The 19,120-nt window shown below is 42.0% G+C and overlaps 1 protein-coding gene across 1 annotated transcript in view; it reads right to left on the bottom strand.

Moving 5' to 3' along the window:
• Positions 1–1,960: 1,960 nt before the first annotated feature.
• GRB2 (growth factor receptor bound protein 2) overlaps positions 1,961–19,120 on the bottom strand; it is a gene marked incomplete at its 3' end in the record, with an annotated part of 48,348 nt that continues 31,188 nt past the window's right edge. Inside the window, 4 exon segments of the mRNA NM_001245352.1 lie at positions 1,961–2,363; positions 3,744–3,912; positions 6,650–6,772; positions 11,750–11,847. Of these exon segments, the coding sequence (NP_001232281.1) occupies positions 2,178–2,363; positions 3,744–3,912; positions 6,650–6,772; positions 11,750–11,847 (576 nt within the window).

Below are 19,120 nucleotides of genomic sequence, written 5' to 3'. Positions count from 1 at the left end.
CAGACAGATGCTCAAGTGAAGAATTCAATGTATATTTATTATTCACAGTTAATTACTATCTACCAAATGCTGCTGCAGAGTTAAAGGATTAAGTACATAGGCCTTTTTTTATTTAAACACAGAAAATTTTTTTAATATATATACACACACAAGACATATGTCTGCAAGGCTGCATGATATACACCAATTCCAAAATAAGGAAACAATCAAATGGTCCAGGTGTAGAATGCCATAGATTCCTTTTCCAATCACTTTACAAAGTGGGAAGAAAGTGAGTGACAGCTAGCAAGGAGAGGGGGAAAAAGTAATACTCTACGGGGTAGCTCTCTCTTTCATTTGCTGGAAAATCAAAGTGTAAGGCAGAGTTCATCTCAGGAGTAAAACTTTTGTAACACTCACTACAAAAAAAGGCACCCTCCAACAAAAGCCTGCCCGTGCAGAGGCAGGGCAGGAGGAGATCTCCGCTGCAGGTGGGGTGTGTTGGTGGGGTGAAGGGATCCAGCCAAACGGCCACCAAGGGAAAAACAACGCAACTGAAGATTGGCACAGAGAGCGCGGCGGGCTGATTGCTTTCCTTCTGTCCAATTTAATGTCACACTGCTCTGGTGAGGAGCAAAGGGCCACCAGAAACGCCCTGGGGGTGCAGGGTGGGGAGAACAGTCACACACAGCCTGCTGTGAATGGGAGCGGGCGGGGAGCTACTTCAACAGGAACACTGACCTGAGGAGGGAGGAGAGACTGGAGAACAGGGATGCCAACTCCACTTCTCAAGAGCAACACGACTGCAAATACTGCCTATCCAGGCCGAGGAGACAGGCTGATCACATGCATCACGTAGAAACATTCACTAAGAGCGTAAAGTTTTTTTCAAGCACTATTTCTTGAGGTTTCTCTGCATTATGAAGTTTTCCACCAAAGGAATGTACATTTTGTAGGACATCTCAGGGTTATTATTTCTCAAATTCCCCCCTTAACCCTCCCTCCCCCAAATATTTTTCCTCATTTTCCCTCATCATAACTTTCCCCTTTCTCTTACTTCTTTTGAGGCTCCTGGTTGCAGCTCTCCACCTCTGAGCAGCCTAAGTTGCCACTTGAATGCCGTGATTTTATTTTCCTTGGAATAAGGGAAGTTGAACAGTAAGACAAATCTGAAGATTAAAGCTCCATCTCTGTTCGTAGATTTTTCTCAAGTGTCCATTGATAAAACCACCCTCCTTTGCCCCCTTCCCCCAAAGTATTTATTTACACATAGGCAGAAAAAAAATCCTCTGAAAAGCTCTGGACTGTCCTTTTAACTTAAAAAATAATAAAAAAGAAAATAAGGGGAAGGCACTATGTAAAAAATTACAGAATGTGCTCAACCGTACACCTTTAAGAAAAAACAAAAAAGCTGTCAGCACAGCATTAATAGACTTCAGTTGTACGTTGGAGTTTCTCAAAGCAGCTCTGTGACTCAAAAGTAAAAAATAGAACAAAAAGCCACACAACTCTTCTCCCTTCCTCTGTTTGGAAGCTGCTGAGCTTCAGAAGAAAGTGCCAAAGGAGAAGAGACAATAAAAATTAGATTAACACCTCATCTTTCCCAGGCAAGAAATGCTGAATGTTGAAGGCAAAAGCAGAAACTGATGATTTTTGTTTTTTTTTAAAGGCAGGACTGTGGATTTGGTTCTTCTCTCATGTCCCTTCATGTCAAATGAAGACTGTTTTCAGAGAGAGAAAATACTAGCAGAGTTTCTCCCTTTTCCTTTAACTGCATGGCTAGGACTTTATATGGCATTAAAACTTCATGCACTGATGGACAGAGGAGGAGGGGGAAACAAGAAGAGTTGTGGTGGTGAGACCTTAAGTGACCTTAAAACACTCATTTGCAACAAGAGTGAATAAAAGGGGATAACCCAGGAGCAGCTGAGGAAATTTGTTATTTTCATTTTTTTCTCTCTCTCTCCTTTTTAAATTTTCCTTTTTTTTTTTTTTTTCTTTAAGATAAGTTTTGGTGTGTAAGTTGAACTCTTCCCCCCGCCCCTGAAGTTCCGTACTGAGGGAAGGAGGATCACCTCATGGTGACAGGTGACTCTGGTTTTACTGCCATGTGATTTTTAGGTCACTGGCTGCAGTTAGGCTCTGTATGTGTATTTACTGTTTCTCTGGTTTCCTTAAATAATCTCTAATATTTATCTCTAGATGTTCCGGTTCACTGGGGTGACGTAGTTGCGCGGGAACATGCCCGTCTGTCCGCGGCATGCTCCCTTCCACCAGTTGGGGTCAGAATTGTCAAGGACTTGGATAAAGTCTCCGCGATGGAAGCCCAGCTCTCCTTCCTCTTGGGGATCAAAATCAAACAGGGCCTGAACATATGTTGGTTGCTGAAAGGGGAACAAGAAACATAGACAGTGAGAATCATCCACGGCACTCCAGGCACCTGCTCCTGCGGGCAGAAGCTGTCTTACAGTGAAGATTAACAATAAACATTTGGGATACTCCCTTTCCCTGCAAGCCAGCTCCCAACAGTTGCAACAAGGTGCTAAAACAGTAACAGATAGGCTATAGAACACCTCAGAAAAAGGTCAAGTTTCTGTGAAAGAACTGAAATAGCACAGATGATTCCAATGTTTTTCTAGTATTTTTCACTCTTTGTGGTTATTGTAAATCTGTGTTCTATAACAATACAATAATATTGCTGTTTACTTGTCCTGTTTTCATAATTGACAGCACAAATATTATTGATCTACACATAGTTCCCCCTAAAAACTGGATGTTGACATTTTACACATTTTCCTTAACTCTTCTGTCACAGAACATTTTGCCTGGTCAGCAAGTCTTCCTTTCTGATGGAAAAGCTAACAGTTAATTTAAAATACATTTGCAGTCTTAAAATCATGAGGCCAGGAAGTTCCCTTCATGCTTGTCCTTTTCAGCCAACTGTTTTCTCACCCTCAGTTTATCCTGCACCTGGCAGCACAGAGCCAAGTGTTAAGTTCAGACAAACTATGACAAAGTTGCCTGTGGCACCTGGACAGCTACACCAATTCCACACCCTTGTCTTCAGGCTAGAACCAGAATGCTGCACAAGGAAGCAAAAGGATTTACCCAGAACTGACAAAACATGCAGTTACACGAAATAAAACACTCTGATTGATCTGGGAAATGGAACAAAAGAAAGAATTGGATATACACAAGCTGCTCTGCTGGCACTTGACAACAATTTTTGGATTCTCTTCACACTGGCTAGATCCAAACCAGGGATGCTCCATTTACTGTAACCACCTCTTCAGGAAAGCCCAGTATCAAAGCCTCACTGAGGGCTGCACTTCTGGCTATGATCAGGTATAAATCAGAACAGAATCACAGAATTCTTTAGGCTGAAGAAGACCTTCTAAGATCACCAAGTCCAACCATTAGCCCAGCACTTCCCTGTCCTTTCTTACTGTGCCATGCAACGGGAGCAAGTTCATTTTTAATTCACAGGAATCTTCCTGCAACAGAATCTATAAACATTAAAACAAGCCAAATGTTCAAGCAGCAACAATAATTTTGCCTCAACTCCAGCGAGACCAGGAGTGCAGGTAGGCTTTGCACAAGAATGCAGCTTACTTACCAGTAAAATTTTGACTGCAGGAGCTAAAAATACACTTCCACAGGTAAAAAAAAAACAGTCAGCTTCTTTCTTACTCTAAAATGCATTCCACTTCAGACTGTGGTTGCAATAGCCTGACCAGGGCACTCTACAGGGACACTTCTCTTACCTGTGGCACCTGCTCAATGTCCCGGAGAAATATTTGCTGGTTCCTGGAGACAGATGTGGATCTGTGATAATCTACCAGCTCGTTCAATGAATTGAACTTCACCACCCAAAGGAAATACTTGCCAGCCCCATCTCTAAGCACCTTGAAGTGCTGCACATCATTTCCAAACCTGTATGGAAAGAATGAAGAACATAAAAGAGCACATTATTAGCCATGGGGAACTCCTTTTGGGATCATCAGCACAGAGTTTGGAATGAAAAGGTCTTCAGGGCACAGTGAAAACTGTCAGTGACATTGATAACATAGATGCAATCCCACAGGCATCACACATACTTCTTGAAGTATGTTACATATGCCATCACCTGCATTGCTGAACGTGGTGCAGAATCCCAAGGAGAAACACCAGGGATGCTGCAAGGTCACAGCAACACAGCTGCACCCTGGTGCTTTCCACTTCACATGCCCAAACACAGAATTGCTAGTCAAACAGCACAAGCACTTTGGTTTAGCTCTTCACACCCAGCAGTTTCACAACTGACTAAAGCCACTCTCAGTCTGTGCTACTCTTGCCATGGCCCTCTGCTTCTCACAGCCCCAATCCCTTCCTCCCACAGCACCACTGGGTACGTGCAACAATGCAATGCATAAGCACCAGTCCCATTACAGGTAAATTCGTGGGAAACCATTGCCACAGGGAGAGCAGAATTGGCTCCAGAATTGGCAACCAGAATGGACTTGTGCAAAGGCTTTCTTATGAAACAAAAGGACCTCTCTGATCTTTAAAGAAAAACCAAAACAAAATGTAATAGGAAAAAAACCCCTCAAACCCCGAAGTATTCAAAGGTATGCTGCACACATAAACCAGTGACTTCAACTCTGTGTTAACAATTTTTTCTGACAAATGATGGCATTCAATTGAAGCTACATTTCCAACAGTTTTACTCTGAATAAAGAGGAACTCTGGAGAGGTCCACTGGGATTTTCCAGATGAACGGCACATTGATAATTTTACTTCGACTTAAAACACTGAAAACAGAAGACAACTGTTTCTCCTTGGCATGCATGGCTCCTACACATCAGTGGGGAAAGCAGACACTGTCTTGAAACAACTCCTGGGTGCTGCCTCTGCTTTGCCTTCCTCAACCTGTGAGCTTCTCACCATTCCAAATCCTACAGATGTTTAGGAAAAGGACTTTCTTAAATTATACACACAGGAAAAAACACCAAATTGAGACGTTACCACCAGATGGCAACACCAGGCTAAACAGATAGGCCCAGCTATGCCATTGTAACTTTCTGTTTCTTAAAGGAATGCACTTTGTGCAATTGAAGCTTCCATTCATATCTAATATTCCAGCCCGGATGACTCTATTCAAGACAGAAATATAAACATCTCTAAAATCAGTGGCTTTAATCCAGTTTGCTGGCATGACTCAGTACTGCTGTACAGAAGGACAAAAATTTGGTTACAGACCAAAGATGACCAGAAAAAAAGAAATCTTCTTGAGACAGATCACTGACAGCCATAGAAAACAGAGCCAGCTGGAATTGCGCATGAATAATAAAAATGTTGTAAGGATTCTAAAGAAAATCTTGTTCATTTATGATAGAAAATGGGAATATTATATAAAATAATTTTTAAAAAACCAAAAAAGCCAAAATCAACTGCTGAGGACAGATTCCTTCCCATCTCTATCCTACATTACATCACTTCATATATCTTTTCAAGTTTCTAATACCTCTATTTGAGTGACTTCAGATCAGAGAATCACAGAATTGCTTGTGCTGGGAATCACCTAAGGACCACCTCATTCCAACCCTCATTCCTGCCCATTCCCATGGGTAGGGATACCTTCCACTAGACCAGGTTGCTCCAAAGCCTTGTCCAACCTGGCACTTAACATTTCCAGGGATGGGGCAGGCACAGCTTCTTTGGGCAACCTTGCCATGGCCTTGCCACCCTCACAGAAAAGAATTTCTTCCTAACCCATATGGAATATACTTGTGAGAGTTCAAATGGAACTCTGGCTTCACAGCTCCACTTCCAGTGCTAGTCAATGGGAATATTACCAAAGCATGGCCAAGCAGAGAAAAACATACTTGCAAATGTACAACACAGAGGGAAGATAAGTAATAACTTGCACTGCAGAGGAAGAATGAAGAAGGATGGGAGGTTGTCCACACTGGGTGCTTTGTGGCTCTAAGAGGGAGGAATGGGATCCACAAAGAGGACACCAGACAGTGTCTGGGCCTGTGTGAGCCATGTGCCACTAGGTCAGTCCTGTGGGCTCACTGCAAACCAGATCAAAGATGTTTGTTCTATTAGAAAGGGAATAAATGTCACTAGAAGAATAGGAATGCTATAGAGTGTCACACTCACATTCTCTGGGCAGGGAGACATAATTCTGTCTCTCAGGATTTCTTGGAGAAGCACAGAGAAGAAGAGAAAACAACCTTTATCTCTGCTCCTTTGTTTTCCCCATGTGGAATGTGGCATGGAGATTGTTTACCTGAAGTGATTGCTGGATTGGACTCTGGTGAAGGGTGTTTGGGTTCAATGACCAATGGGATCGAGCTGTGTCTTGGGACTCTCAGCAGAGTCACAAGTTTGAGTTAGATAGGTAAGTAAGAAGTAAGTATGTAGAATAGGATAGTAACTCTTTAAATACTATATTAATGCAATACAGTATAGTTTTTAATAAAGCAGATCCTTCAGCCTTCTGATCTGGAGCCAGACACCATCATTTCTTCCCTGCATCTGGGGTTTGCAGCATTTTTGCTATAATAGGCCATCTGTGAGATGAGATTATTCCTGCTCCTGTTGACAATCACCTGTCCTTTACTCACCAGTCCAAAGGAGCAGCAGATTCCTGATTAGCACACAATTGCTCCTGGGCATGACTTACTTGACTGAGAGGGAGAAGTCCCCAGGAGCACTCTCACTCTCCCTGATGAGGAAGGCACCATCGTGTCTCTGTTTACCCAACATTTCTTCAGCCTTCGCTCGGGGAATCTTTCCAAAAAACCACCTGTGTAGGGAGGAAAAGAAAACAATAGCAAAATTTAAGAACTTTAATCCATTCATGGAAGAGCCAGAAACACCACAGCTCTGGAAACAAGATCTTGTCTATGCACTGCCCCATCCTGCACACATGGAAAGTGCATTTTGTATCTAAATCAATTTGTTGTCTCTTTCAGATCAGTTGGTAAAACACATCTACTTCAGTAGAGAGAATCAGTATCTTCATCCAGCAGCTGTTTGTTCCTGCAGCCCAGAGTCCAATCTCTGACCCTACCAGAGTCCTATGGTCCAAGACAAGTATCATCTGTCAGATAGCTGAGGCAGTGCCAGGACTGCAGCTTCAGACCAAGTGAGAAAAGTTCCTTCAAGGTCTCTCTGCTCCACTGCAGAGGAATGCTGAGCTAGGCATGGATTCCATTCCTGAAAAGATGCTGATGACACTTGTTTCAGGAGCCTCTTTTCTCGCTTTCTCCCACAGGCAGGACAATCCAGGAGCTTTCACAGGAGAGTCACATGAAGTAGCAGCCTTATGCAAACCACATCCAAAATTCTCACCAGCCACAGGCGGACCATGACACCAAGGCTGAACCTACCTCAGGCCACCAGATCGTCAGCACTGACCAACAGACTGGTCACGGGATCCTTGCCCCCATTTACATTTGCATTTCCAGACTAATCCAAGATTAAAGGCAAAGAAGGGATGAGTGGTAGGTCACATGGCATGAGAAAAGCAGAAGCATCTTCACAACTAAAAAGCAGAGCTTTCAGCTTTGAGCAACAGATCACATAGGACAGCAGCACTTATCACACCCACAGCCACGCAGATGACTGACCTTAGAGGAGAGCATTTCATAACAAGAGCTCCACTCACACAGCCCACTGTCTGCAGTGAAGGTTTTGCTGCAGCAACAAGGCAGGAGTTGCAGAATCCTTCTTGAAACAGTCATTCTTAAGAGAAGCTGGAGCTCTTGTGACGTCAAGAAGTCACCAGATCTCTCTCTCTAAGGGCAAACTACCTCTAGAGCTGAAGAAGGACTGATTACTTGGTTACCAAACACACTCCACTTGCTTGAAACTCTCAGTGTGTACTTTTTATCCCCTGGAATAAAAAGCTTCCTCCCTCGACCATCCTCTTTCTAGTGGTTAAAAATGTCATGCATTCTGTACATTCTAGGTGGCTTAGCACATGTGCTGCTTCTTGGTACCTGAGGTGAGGTGGTGGCAGATCACCACGGGAGACCCAGACCCACCTGCCCCTCACTGCACTCTGCTGCCCACAAAAATCAACCAAGAGAAACTATTAAGTGAAATTCCTTCAGAATTAAAAGATAGTATTTAATTTCCTGGACTTTTGGCACTACTGTCAGAAATACAAGGAAGTCCTGAGTTTTTTCTCTGCCAAATACTGCCTGAAGTAAGCTTTATATTATGATTTTAGATATCTAGCCATAATTCTTGTTTACAAAGTATCTTAATACTGTTTAGTTCTCAAATAATTCTCAATTACTCATATGACAGTTTCATCTTGAACACGAACAAAAAAATAACTTCACCTTTCTCTATAAAGCAAGAAGGAAAGCCTGAAAGAGCTTAATAGAATCCCTCCTGAAGCCTCAATGGTTTACCTGTTTTCCCCCTAAATTTTACTGAATCACTACAAAGTAGAAGTGTACCATTCTTTTAAATGAAGTAATACTTCCAAAGTGACTATGCCAAACTACGTAAGTTTTCTGCTAGCTGTTTTTAAGGCACTTCAAATAGACTAAAAATTCTTGCGCTTCCTTGTAGTTTTGTAGCTTTACTACCACATTAGCCAGAGTAAAAGAAAAAGAAAACCCCAGAGATGAAACAAAGTTATTCTGCAGGACTACTGTCTACTTAAGAATACAGTTCTAAAGCAGCAGAAGTGTTGTTTGCTACAGAATGTCTAAAAAAATCAACATACACCACAGCATGTCAAAAATTACTTGTGGAGAATTAGGCAAAGTGACGACATTCCCACAACTTTTCTTCTGAAGGGCAAGCCTGACAAGGCTTGACTCCAACAAGCTCTGTAATGCAGGTGAAACTCATCCTGTCACTGCAGAACCAAAGCAGGCATTCCTGCTGATGCTGCACAACCAGAGGGAGCTGCAGGGATTATAGAGCACAGGTTCTCATCGCTTCCAGCCTCCCCTCAATCGTCACTTTGGCAATTCCTTCGGCTTCACTTCGCACAATCATTTCACTTGGCCGAGTTCCTCCAAAGAAATTACAATGCTGCAAAGTGGGACTTCAGCAATATCCCCAGGACAAGCTGATAACAAACACAAAGACTTGAGATAGCCTGGATCAGATCCATGGTGTGTTTCATAAAGAGCAAAGTCTTCCCCTGTCCCCTTCAAGAGCAAGGTGTTGCTGTGCCTTCACAGTAACCTCCCTGCCCAGAGCTTCCTGTAGCTCTTCTCTGTCCTGCCTAGTTCTGTTCTGTGGGAATCCAGAGCTTCCCTCTGGCTGCCCTGGAAGGCCTGGGACCCTGGCAGGGGTCAGGAACCCCCCTGGACAGAGCCCCCAGAGACACTGTCTGTGATCTCTGGCCATGGAGAGGAGTTTTCAATCTTACAGGATGAATTACAAGCTCTGAGTGTTTGATAGAAGTAATAATTAAGTGTGGCAGGGGTGCAAAAGTAAAATTTTAGGATTCTAGATTAGGGGTTCAAAGGGGACAAGATGGAGACAATTGGGTGTGTCTTGTCCTTTTTCTCCTTCTTCATGCCCTCCATGTTTCACTGTGGTGTTGGCATTTTTCTGTTGGTTTAGGCTGGGCACACACTGTCCAACGTAGGTGACAGATATTGGCATGTTATTGTAAATCCAGCACAGGTAGTTTGTGGTATTTAATGTTTGTACCATCCCACTGAGGGCAGAGCCCCACACGCTGCCCTGCAGGACAGAGCTGCGGCAGGGCAGCAGAACATGTTAGAGATAAACAGAATAAACAACCTTGGAACCAGCACAGACCAATTATGGCTTCTGCTTTGGCAACGGGGCAGAAAGACAGAGACTTTCTACAATCTCGGAATCATCAATAGCTCAGATTCCGACACTGCTCAGTCTTTGCTTTGTTAATTGAGGCGGTAATTCAGATTAACACTTCAGGTTAATCCCCATGTAAATATGGTCACTGAAAAGTGCCACATTTTCCTTTTAGCTTCATTTGCTGGTAGTTACAAAGTCATCTGTAAGATTTGCAAAATACAAGGAAGGAGAAACATGGCATTTAATACCAGCTGTGCAGTTGGAAGATTTAAATCTTGGATTTTAGGACAGGATTTAAAGGCATATTCAGTTGCTTTCTTTCCAAAACCTCTTGAAAACAATTTGATGATACCGTGAGCAAAGGAACAGTCTCTTTCTCACTGCTCAGCTGCCTGCAGTTTGCTTTTTGTATGACCCATATGACTAAAGAGCTCTGCACTACAGCTAAACCAACATTATGCTATAAAAACTTTTGCATAATTTCCCAGGGTTGTTAAAATGCAGCAGTTAAGACTCCCAGCATTGCTGACACATGACACTGCCTCCATCCAGATGCCATCAGCAGTTCAAAACATCTCCAGATTAGATCAAATTAACTCTGCTTAAAAACCACTACCAAATTCGCCCACTTGCAGGCTCAAATATTGTTCATTCCCTTTTGATATAAAAAAAGTGGAAAACCGATAGCTCTATTCCTCTAAAACAAAACACCATGGAGGATCATAGAATAAACTGATCATCGTAGGAGACATCACTGCAGGATAACTCAAATGCCTGGAAAATTGTAAGAAGGTACAAGCATCAAATCAAAGTGAAAGAAATTGCAATGTGGATTTGTGATCCCCTGTGAACTGGTACAATCAGGGTAAACCAGACATGTTATGACAGAAAGCAAGGATTTAAACAATTTCAGAATTTTCTTGTGCATCTTTGCTTCACTTCCCACTTAGCTGCCATAAAGTATGACACCTCTTCTTCTTTCTTGGGGCCAGGCCCTCAGAAGCTTCCTTCTGCTGTTTCAAAAGGGCCCTTAGAAAAATAATTCTTGATTGCATTTAACTGCAATATCTTCATTATATAATGACAGTCAACACTTACATAAATCATCAGTTTTTGTGAGCAAATGAAATGCTACAGCTCCTTGTAAAACCCCTGATTATAGGTTTTGCTTCTCCCTCCTAAACCTCCCTTTAAATCTGTTACCCAGAGCTTGCTGTTCTTGTTCAAATGTTGCAGGATCTCAGAGGCTGGCAGAACCAAAGTTTAGCAGAAGACAGCAGAAACACATAAACTGACACAAAGAAAATACCCAGTCATGAAATACTAGAGTTTTCATAGGCTGGGATCATTACACCTGGGGGGAAAGGTCTGAAGTAGTTACTCAAACACAGCTCTTTGGAGCAGCAGTTCAAGGAAACAATACTTGTGTAAAAGCATTTTGAGGTCAGCCTGTTTAGTGAGGAAGGTGTTGGACCAGATTACTGTTACAGGTCCTGTCCAACCTTAACAATTCTGTGATTCTATACTCAGGATGTGACAGACATGCTACAAGTTCAGCTCCAAATACCTTTCACCTTTGCAGTGCTGTGAATGCCATGATTTTTACACTTAGCTGCTCAGGGGGTAAAATTGAGAATCATCACAAGAACACAGACACTTTTCTTGGGGCAGAGGTAGTGAAAACTCTCTGCTAAAGGGTTTTCTGCTGGTTTATGGCTGCTACCTTCAAGGCTGCTCTGTCTGACTATAAAAACACACCAGAGCAAGCACCAGAAAAGCCTCCCAAAACATCCTGCTATGCAGCTACTATGAAAAACTACAGCCAGAGACACATAACTCATCAAGCATCCTTTATCTGTCCATACTCTTGAGCAGAGCTGGTAAAATTTTAGCAGAAAACCATCCTTCTGTTTGTGAGGATGCCCAGAGTAAGACCAAGACAGCCTATCCCATAAGATCTACTTACGGATGGGGTTTCATTTCTATGTAGTTCTTGGGAATGAAGCCGTCCTTTCCATTGAGTTCTGCCTTGTACCAATTCTGATCGCATTCTTCATTCAAAACCTGAAGGAAGGAAGCAAACAAAAATTAAGCTTGAGATACATTCAAGATACAAGCAAGAATGATGAAGGTATCGTTAATCCTTTCCATTTGTGTTGAGCAGTTTTTGCATTAATAAAGCTAAACACATTCAAACAACAAATGTAGATGAACAAAGTTCCTTCTTTTTATTTTTGAAGGGGATACTTTTCTTGCTGTAATTTCAAAAGTGAACAAAAGATCAGGAGTCACAAGAGAAACCACACGAAAAGGTAGTTTTAGAAAGCACAAATTGATATTTCAAAGCATAATTGCTCTAAAAACTTCGATGCTTTATTTTTCATTGAACTTCTGTCAACTGGTACGGTGCAATAGCCAAGCCTGGTGCACTGACTGAAAGCAATCTCTCCAATATTGTATTATGTTCTGTAAATACAACCATGCTATTGTTTGGAACGACCTCTCCTCAAGATGATTTTGTGTTTGTCAACACAAAAAAAAGCCTCAGATCACAAAAGTATCGCATGATTAGCATTGCCTGAATGCAGGAAGATGATGAAATGCAAAGAGAAAGAAACAAGAATGCAAATCCAGAGATCACATACTACACATACAGAGTTATGGTGAAGATATCCAACAAACCCTCAAACAAACTCTTTTGCTATGCCATTATGTTGCTTTATTTCAGGGGTGGTGAAAGGAAATTAAAAAAAAAAAGAAAGAGAAAGTAAAAGCAGACAAGAATTTGCAAGTGCATGTCTCATTCTTACAGTTGACTGGAGTGCATCAGAAAATTAAACTCTAAAGATCAGTGCTTGCTGCCTTTCCAAACTGTGACACACCACCACCCTAAATCTGCCTCACTGCTGACCGCTATGCATGACAGAGAAAAACCTCAAAACCTACTGAAATGAAATGTGGCAAAGGAAAGAGAGCAAAATGCGAGCATCCTCAGCAAATTACGGGGTAACAGTTACCTTGATGTTCCTTCACTTCCAAGGGAAGAGGCTGATGGGACATACATTCCCCGGGTGCCAGCACTTCCCCTGGGGAACTAGCACAGCAGCAGGGCCACATCTACAGAACTCAGGTGAGCAAAGGTATCCCTCTTTAAGGCCCATTTCTGGATATTTTCAGCTGAAGAGGCTTTAACACTTAAAAGATCCCAAGTACTTACATGTGGATGAAACATTCAAGCTGTCTTTTGTGCAGATACTGCTCTGGGCTTCCATGCATTTATGTACAAGCACTGCTCCAGCACACAGCAGAATTCTCAGTCTTTCAGTTGGGATAATTTGAACACAGGTCATGAGCAGTTCAAGCATGGCTCAGTTACAGGCTCTGAGGTAAGAGCTCCCACATGGAGAGCTGCCCTGGATCAGCTGATGTCTGCTGGACTGCCTTGGAGATGCAGGACTGTGACCTGGACAGGGACTGATTCCTCAACATAAAATACAGGGAGAGACACCAGCAGGAGTTCTAGTGTTGTCTAGGGACAACAGAGATCAAAAATAAGTGTGTAAAAAAGTGAATTGCGCAGAGACCTGGGAGGGCATGAGCTGAAGCCCAGATTTGTAACTCAGTCATGTAAAGATTTCAGCACATAGCTTCCAAGAATCAGCAATTTGGGGCTGTTCTGTACCTCAAGCTGCCTTCACTAGAGTCCTGCACAATAGAATACAACTCAAATACAACATATTTTAATATGATTTCTAATAAACCAAATCTTACACGATGGTGTGCATTCCTTTATCAGAGATATCTCCCATGAGCTTTGATAAGCTCATGTGCTACAGACCATCACCATCAGAAAGCAGTTAAGAGATCTGTCAGTCTGTTCTTCACCCAGAAAGAATGGGTAAATTGTCTTTTCACCTGAACAACAGTGCCACAGTTTTGGGGGTTTGGCAGTAGGCATTAAAAAGTTATCAGAAATTCTAATACCCAAATGTAAATTATTTTAATGAGTTTTATCTTGCTCTGAAGATATGCTAATAGATTTGGAGGAGCCAAATCACATCGGGCTTGGGGTACTCATTAATGCCTGGCCTGAAGCCAAACGCCAGCAAGAGAGCAGTGCTGAGGGATGCATTAAAGCTTTGTGACCAGAATAAAAAATAGCTGATTAAAGGCAGGGTAAGGAAACTGCCTACATATCTGCACATCCAACCTGTTCAGGGGACTTCTGCTGTAGTGATGAGCCCTCCACAGCTCCCCCCTGAGCGGCTGTGTTCGCTCCCAAGACCTTTTCCTACCTCACAGCACCAGGCTGAGGCTATCTCCGCAGCCCGTTGTCCTTTCTAGGATCATTTTAAGGAGCTGTCACAGCTCCATTCACACCCTGGCAGGCAGCCAAGGATCCATGCCCTGCTTATAGACCGGAGAGCTCATACACACACACACTCACCCTGTAAACACCCCTGGGTTCCCCTTTCTGCTCTTCCAGAGGGAACAGAACACACTGTTTGCTTTCCAAAGCTCCACGTTCCCGATTCATTTCAGCAGGAGTCATCTCCAAAACACAGATCTACAAAACCACTTCTGACAGTGTCAGACACCCCTGAAGCTGCCACCAATGCTTAGCCAAGCAAACCTGACTTGTACTGAAGTGTCTTAAATTCAGGACAACTTTGCAGTCACATGCACAAGGCTGGAATTCTGGTAGTTCCTATGAAGTTATGGAGCTATTATCATGAAAACGAACAGTCCTGTAAAATTTCAGCTTTCAAAAAAAATTATGCCACTAACATCCTTTAGTAAAATGTAACTAAAAAGTAACATAGGAAAAAACACACATAGGAATCTTGTGCATTGATGTATCTGTCTTTGATGTTTACATCGACAGTGCTCTCTTATTTTAAATCATAAATCCACTGAAATGAAAGAACTTACTTAAAGTAATTAAACCATTTTACTGCAAAATGTTTTTATGAAAAGCATAAAGTAAATTCATCTATTCTATACTTCCAAGTGACTTCCAGATAATAAGCCATATTGAAATTTATCATCTGGATATTAAAACACAGTGCTATGCCTCTAAGAAAAATAATGATTCTTAACTGAATTACAGTAAGATTTCCCTGGACTTAACAAAACTACAAAATTCAATCTAAGTACCACATGCATCACTAGATTTTGCTTTGAATAATTCGCCAAGTATAAAACAAAAAGACAAATAAATTAAGTAACAAAATTAAACTTTAAAGATTCACTGCTCCAAACTGGACAGCCTTCAACATCTGCAAAAAAGCTGAAACACTTTGTTTTAGATCAGCTGATGAAAACTCTTTGGGTAGGTCAAAAGCTAAAGCATTCCTCTGCATCCAATCCCACGGCTGCCATAGATCCAACCAGGTCTATGCTAGAGCGACTCTTCTTTCACACTGGGGCATCTGTGCCCGAGAGGAGGAAGGAGGAAGGATATTTTTATCCCCTCCATTTGAAGCCATGCTGCCATGTGATGTCCTCAGCCCGCAGTCAGCCCTGTTTTACAGTAAGAGTGGCTCAACTGTCCCCGGCAGTTTCCCAGTTTGATGACAGCTCTTATCAACAAAAGCCCATCTGTTCCCATGGAAATGGGGAAGAGCCACCGCAGAAGAGTCGCAGCAAGGCAGTTCCCAAGTTTCAGCTAGAACATTTCACACACAGCAACCATCCCCAGCCATGCTCAATTCCATACCTAGAGAGTATTTCCAAGCACACCCATGGGAATTGTACACCAGTCTCAAACCTCTCAAAACCAAGCCACTTTCAGGAACACACAGGCACTAAACTGGAACATAACAAGCAGATCTGGCTTGGCTCTCAAGCTGACACCCATACGCAAACATGAAAATAAATAAAATGCCTTGAGTATTATGTGCTGTGAATTTAGCCAAATTAATCAGCATGCTTCGGTTTTGGAGAGGCAACCCCCCAAAAAATGTATTCAGAGCAGGCTCTGAGTTTTGGCTGAAGCTCCTCTTTTCCCTGAACTTCAAGGTTTTGGGACTCTTACTGTGCTAACTGAAACAGAAAGTGTAACACAACTGCTGCAGTAGCACCTGTTATTGCCAATATAGTTTTTCTCTTCCAAAAAGTCACACTGACAATGTCACAAAAAAACCCCAAAGCAGTACATTAAAAACATTCCCAAAGTCTATAAAATACAAGGAAAGCACTCACAACTCTCAAACTAGGGCAGGAATTAAAATTTTTTAAGTGAACAAATGTTTCAAAGGGAGCACTTCTGCAATTGAATTTCTAAGCCTGGAAATTACTTGTCCTGGGATGGAATGGTGGCCCTTGGCAGCAGGGTTCTCACCCTCAGAGAGGGTGTTAAAGCAGGGGTGTTTTAACACTGCTTTTCATTACAGAAAAATGGCTCCTTTTCTGCTCTGAGAGTTACAAACTAGATATAAACCAGCAAGTAAAAACTGCTTCAAGGGAAACTGTCTGAATTCAACGAAGCAAGTTTACCACCACAGCCCAATAAAAAACATTTTTGTTCTCTGTGTAATAAATAGATAGTGTAATATTGGCTCTTGCAAATGTTGAATGTAAGAAGATCTGTTCAGATCTGGTTCTTTTATATATAAGTTTTGTAATGTTGAAAGTTGATCTCCAACCATCAGAAGAGTTTGAGCACAAAGGACTGTACAGACTCTGAGAGGGGGAACGAAGGAGGAGCTGGGTCTGAAGAATGACATCTGCACAAGTGTGGGGAGGGTCAGCTTCCCAGGGGGCTGGCTTACCAATAGCATGTATTTGGGCTGGCTTACCAACAGCATATATTGGGGTTGGCTTACCAAAAACATGTACTGGGGTTGTCACAGGTGTGGGCAGTGTGCCTCTGACTGCAGCTAAGCACCCAGCACTGTCCCTTTCTCCTTATTCAGTCCCTTGCTGTGGTTCAATAAGCCTTTTAAAATTTTAAAACATGATGTGTCATTTCACACATCTGCAAATTTATTGTAAATGCCACCACAGGATAGTCAAATTGTTGCAAAGACAACCCAAGACATGGCGTGGTTATCTGCAGCTCTTGTCTCATCCTCATGTTGAACAAATGAATCCTCCTGCCTCTGGCTGTGTGTCACCAGGGTGGTTGTGAGGCAGGAATGGCATCTCAAGGAAACCTGTGGAAAACTGCCCATCAAAATGCACTGTGACTCAGACTAGGCCAAATTAGTTTTCCTTTTCTTGATTTACTCATCACACAGAGAAGAGTTAATTTTAACTGCAAACTTTCACTACATAAAGATACATTGGACAATTAGGGTGACTCAAGATCACGTAACTGCTGAAATATTTTAGGCTTTTCCTTAAATTCAATTTATCATAACACATAGGAAATGCAAAATATCCACATTTTTCAGAACAAAGTCTACAGTACCACATTTGGACATCTTTTAAGACTGTGCATACTTGTTCTCTAGGTAGACATAAGAAGCTGTGGAAATGCTTAACAACCACTGAGCAAGTATTACTGAAAACAGCTAGAGAAAGATTGTTCCTTAAATTGCACTCAGCTACCAAGTATTATAATATAATACCTAAATAATGGATGTAGATTGCTCTATAATGCAGTAATGTGTTATGGATACAGGTTTTTATTCTCACTCTCCCCAATTCCCGTTATCACTATAGAAACACTTCTTCCACCCACAGATTTTTAAAGGCACAAGAAGAGCACAAAACACAAACTCAAAGTAATTCAGAAAGTCTGTCCACCACAATGAAGTCCAGGGATCTTTCTTCCCCACACCTCAGTGGTGCTTTTGTCAGAAGCCTTATCTGAAGTGACAGTGCTGCTTCAACACACAGAGACTTTGCACATGCACACCCAAAGCCTTTTACCACAACAGCCAAGCAGCTGGAAACAGAGTGCAGGAGAGGAAATTCTGAAGCTTTTCAAAGCAGAAGGCTGGTGTCTGGATTACCAACTGCTGTCACCAGTTTCTTTGCAAAGAAATTATGTCTGAGTTACATCCATTCATCTTGAAGGATCCTAGAAACTCCTCCAAAGGAAAATACATTACAAAGCTGAGACAACAAACCAACAATAAGGTCACAGGACAAGGCCACTCTAGGATAGAAGCTTCTCTTTCCAAACCCTAAATAATATTGCCCTCCATATCTGCTGCACAAAACTACTCACCACTGGAGGTTTGTGCAATATAAACACTTGCAGATAAATTCAGAATTACCCTAAACTTCTGAAAGGGTTGATAGGGAGAAGTAGCTAGGTAAGATTACAAGAAATGATGTTATTTTTAACTGCATGAGATAAAGACAAGTTGTCACTACAATTCCATGTAATTCACCATGCCAAACTCAAATCCATAGCAGCACCGACTAAAGTCATCAAGAAATCCACAGCTGCACTGGCTGGCAAGCACAGTAAAATCTGTTGTAACAAAGAAAATTCCAAAGAGAGGACTGGAGAAGGAATTAGCATTCAACCTTTTACAAAACCACCTTTTATATATTTTTGTAGGTAACACAAGAACACTTGACACAACTTTATGTTAGCTGAGGTACGTCAAGTCTTAGCCCCAAGGACAGAACTCAGCACAGACTAACTTACCCTTCCTCCCAAGCCTTGCCAGTCTGGCACTACCATGTCCCCTGTGGCAAAAGTCTTCAACTGTGAAGAGTTTTTTTATTAAGTATAATAGGAAAAAGAGAAGTAAAAAAACCAATCTAGACAACAATTCTCATTCCCTATGGATCACCTTTTTTGGTTCATGTGGCACAAAGATGGGAGGAAAAACCCAGTATTTTGAAGTATACTGCAGTGAGCTCCAAAATGTCTAATAGAGATCGTGGAAGGAATCAATCAAGTTCAAGAAACTTCACTACACGTCTTGCATTCCTGGGTAGGAAGCTTCCCCTAGCACAAACACATGGAGGTAATATAACAAATGTGCCAGTTCTGCCTCTGCTCTTGTGGTGGATAGAGAGCAGTCAGCCCCAGTGACTACAGAATTGCCTTCAAATTAGTCCTCCTACTACCATCATCTTTATAAAGGTTAAGCTGTAGATACCACAAATAACCTGTTTTCAAAAAGGTTGATGGAAAATCTCCCTAACAGAAAGCATGGCAGCCTGAAGCAAAAAATAAGTATTAGTGATTTTACAACTCAAATAAAAACCACTTTACAGAGCTTGAAGTAGCTACAGCTCACATTCTAATTAGGCTTTCCACACCTCAAAGACCCCCAAGTGTTTCTGAAACAGCAGGGACTCAGAAATGAGATTAATTTTATATCCAGCAACTTTTATGGTACTTAAGTAAACACTAATTCTGACAAAC

Source organism: Taeniopygia guttata, chromosome 18 (genome assembly GCF_048771995.1).
Source record: "Taeniopygia guttata chromosome 18, bTaeGut7.mat, whole genome shotgun sequence".
Lineage (NCBI taxonomy): Eukaryota > Metazoa > Chordata > Aves > Passeriformes > Estrildidae > Taeniopygia > Taeniopygia guttata.
Note: the sequence above shows the minus strand (reverse complement) of the source record. Positions and strands in the feature narration are given on the sequence as shown.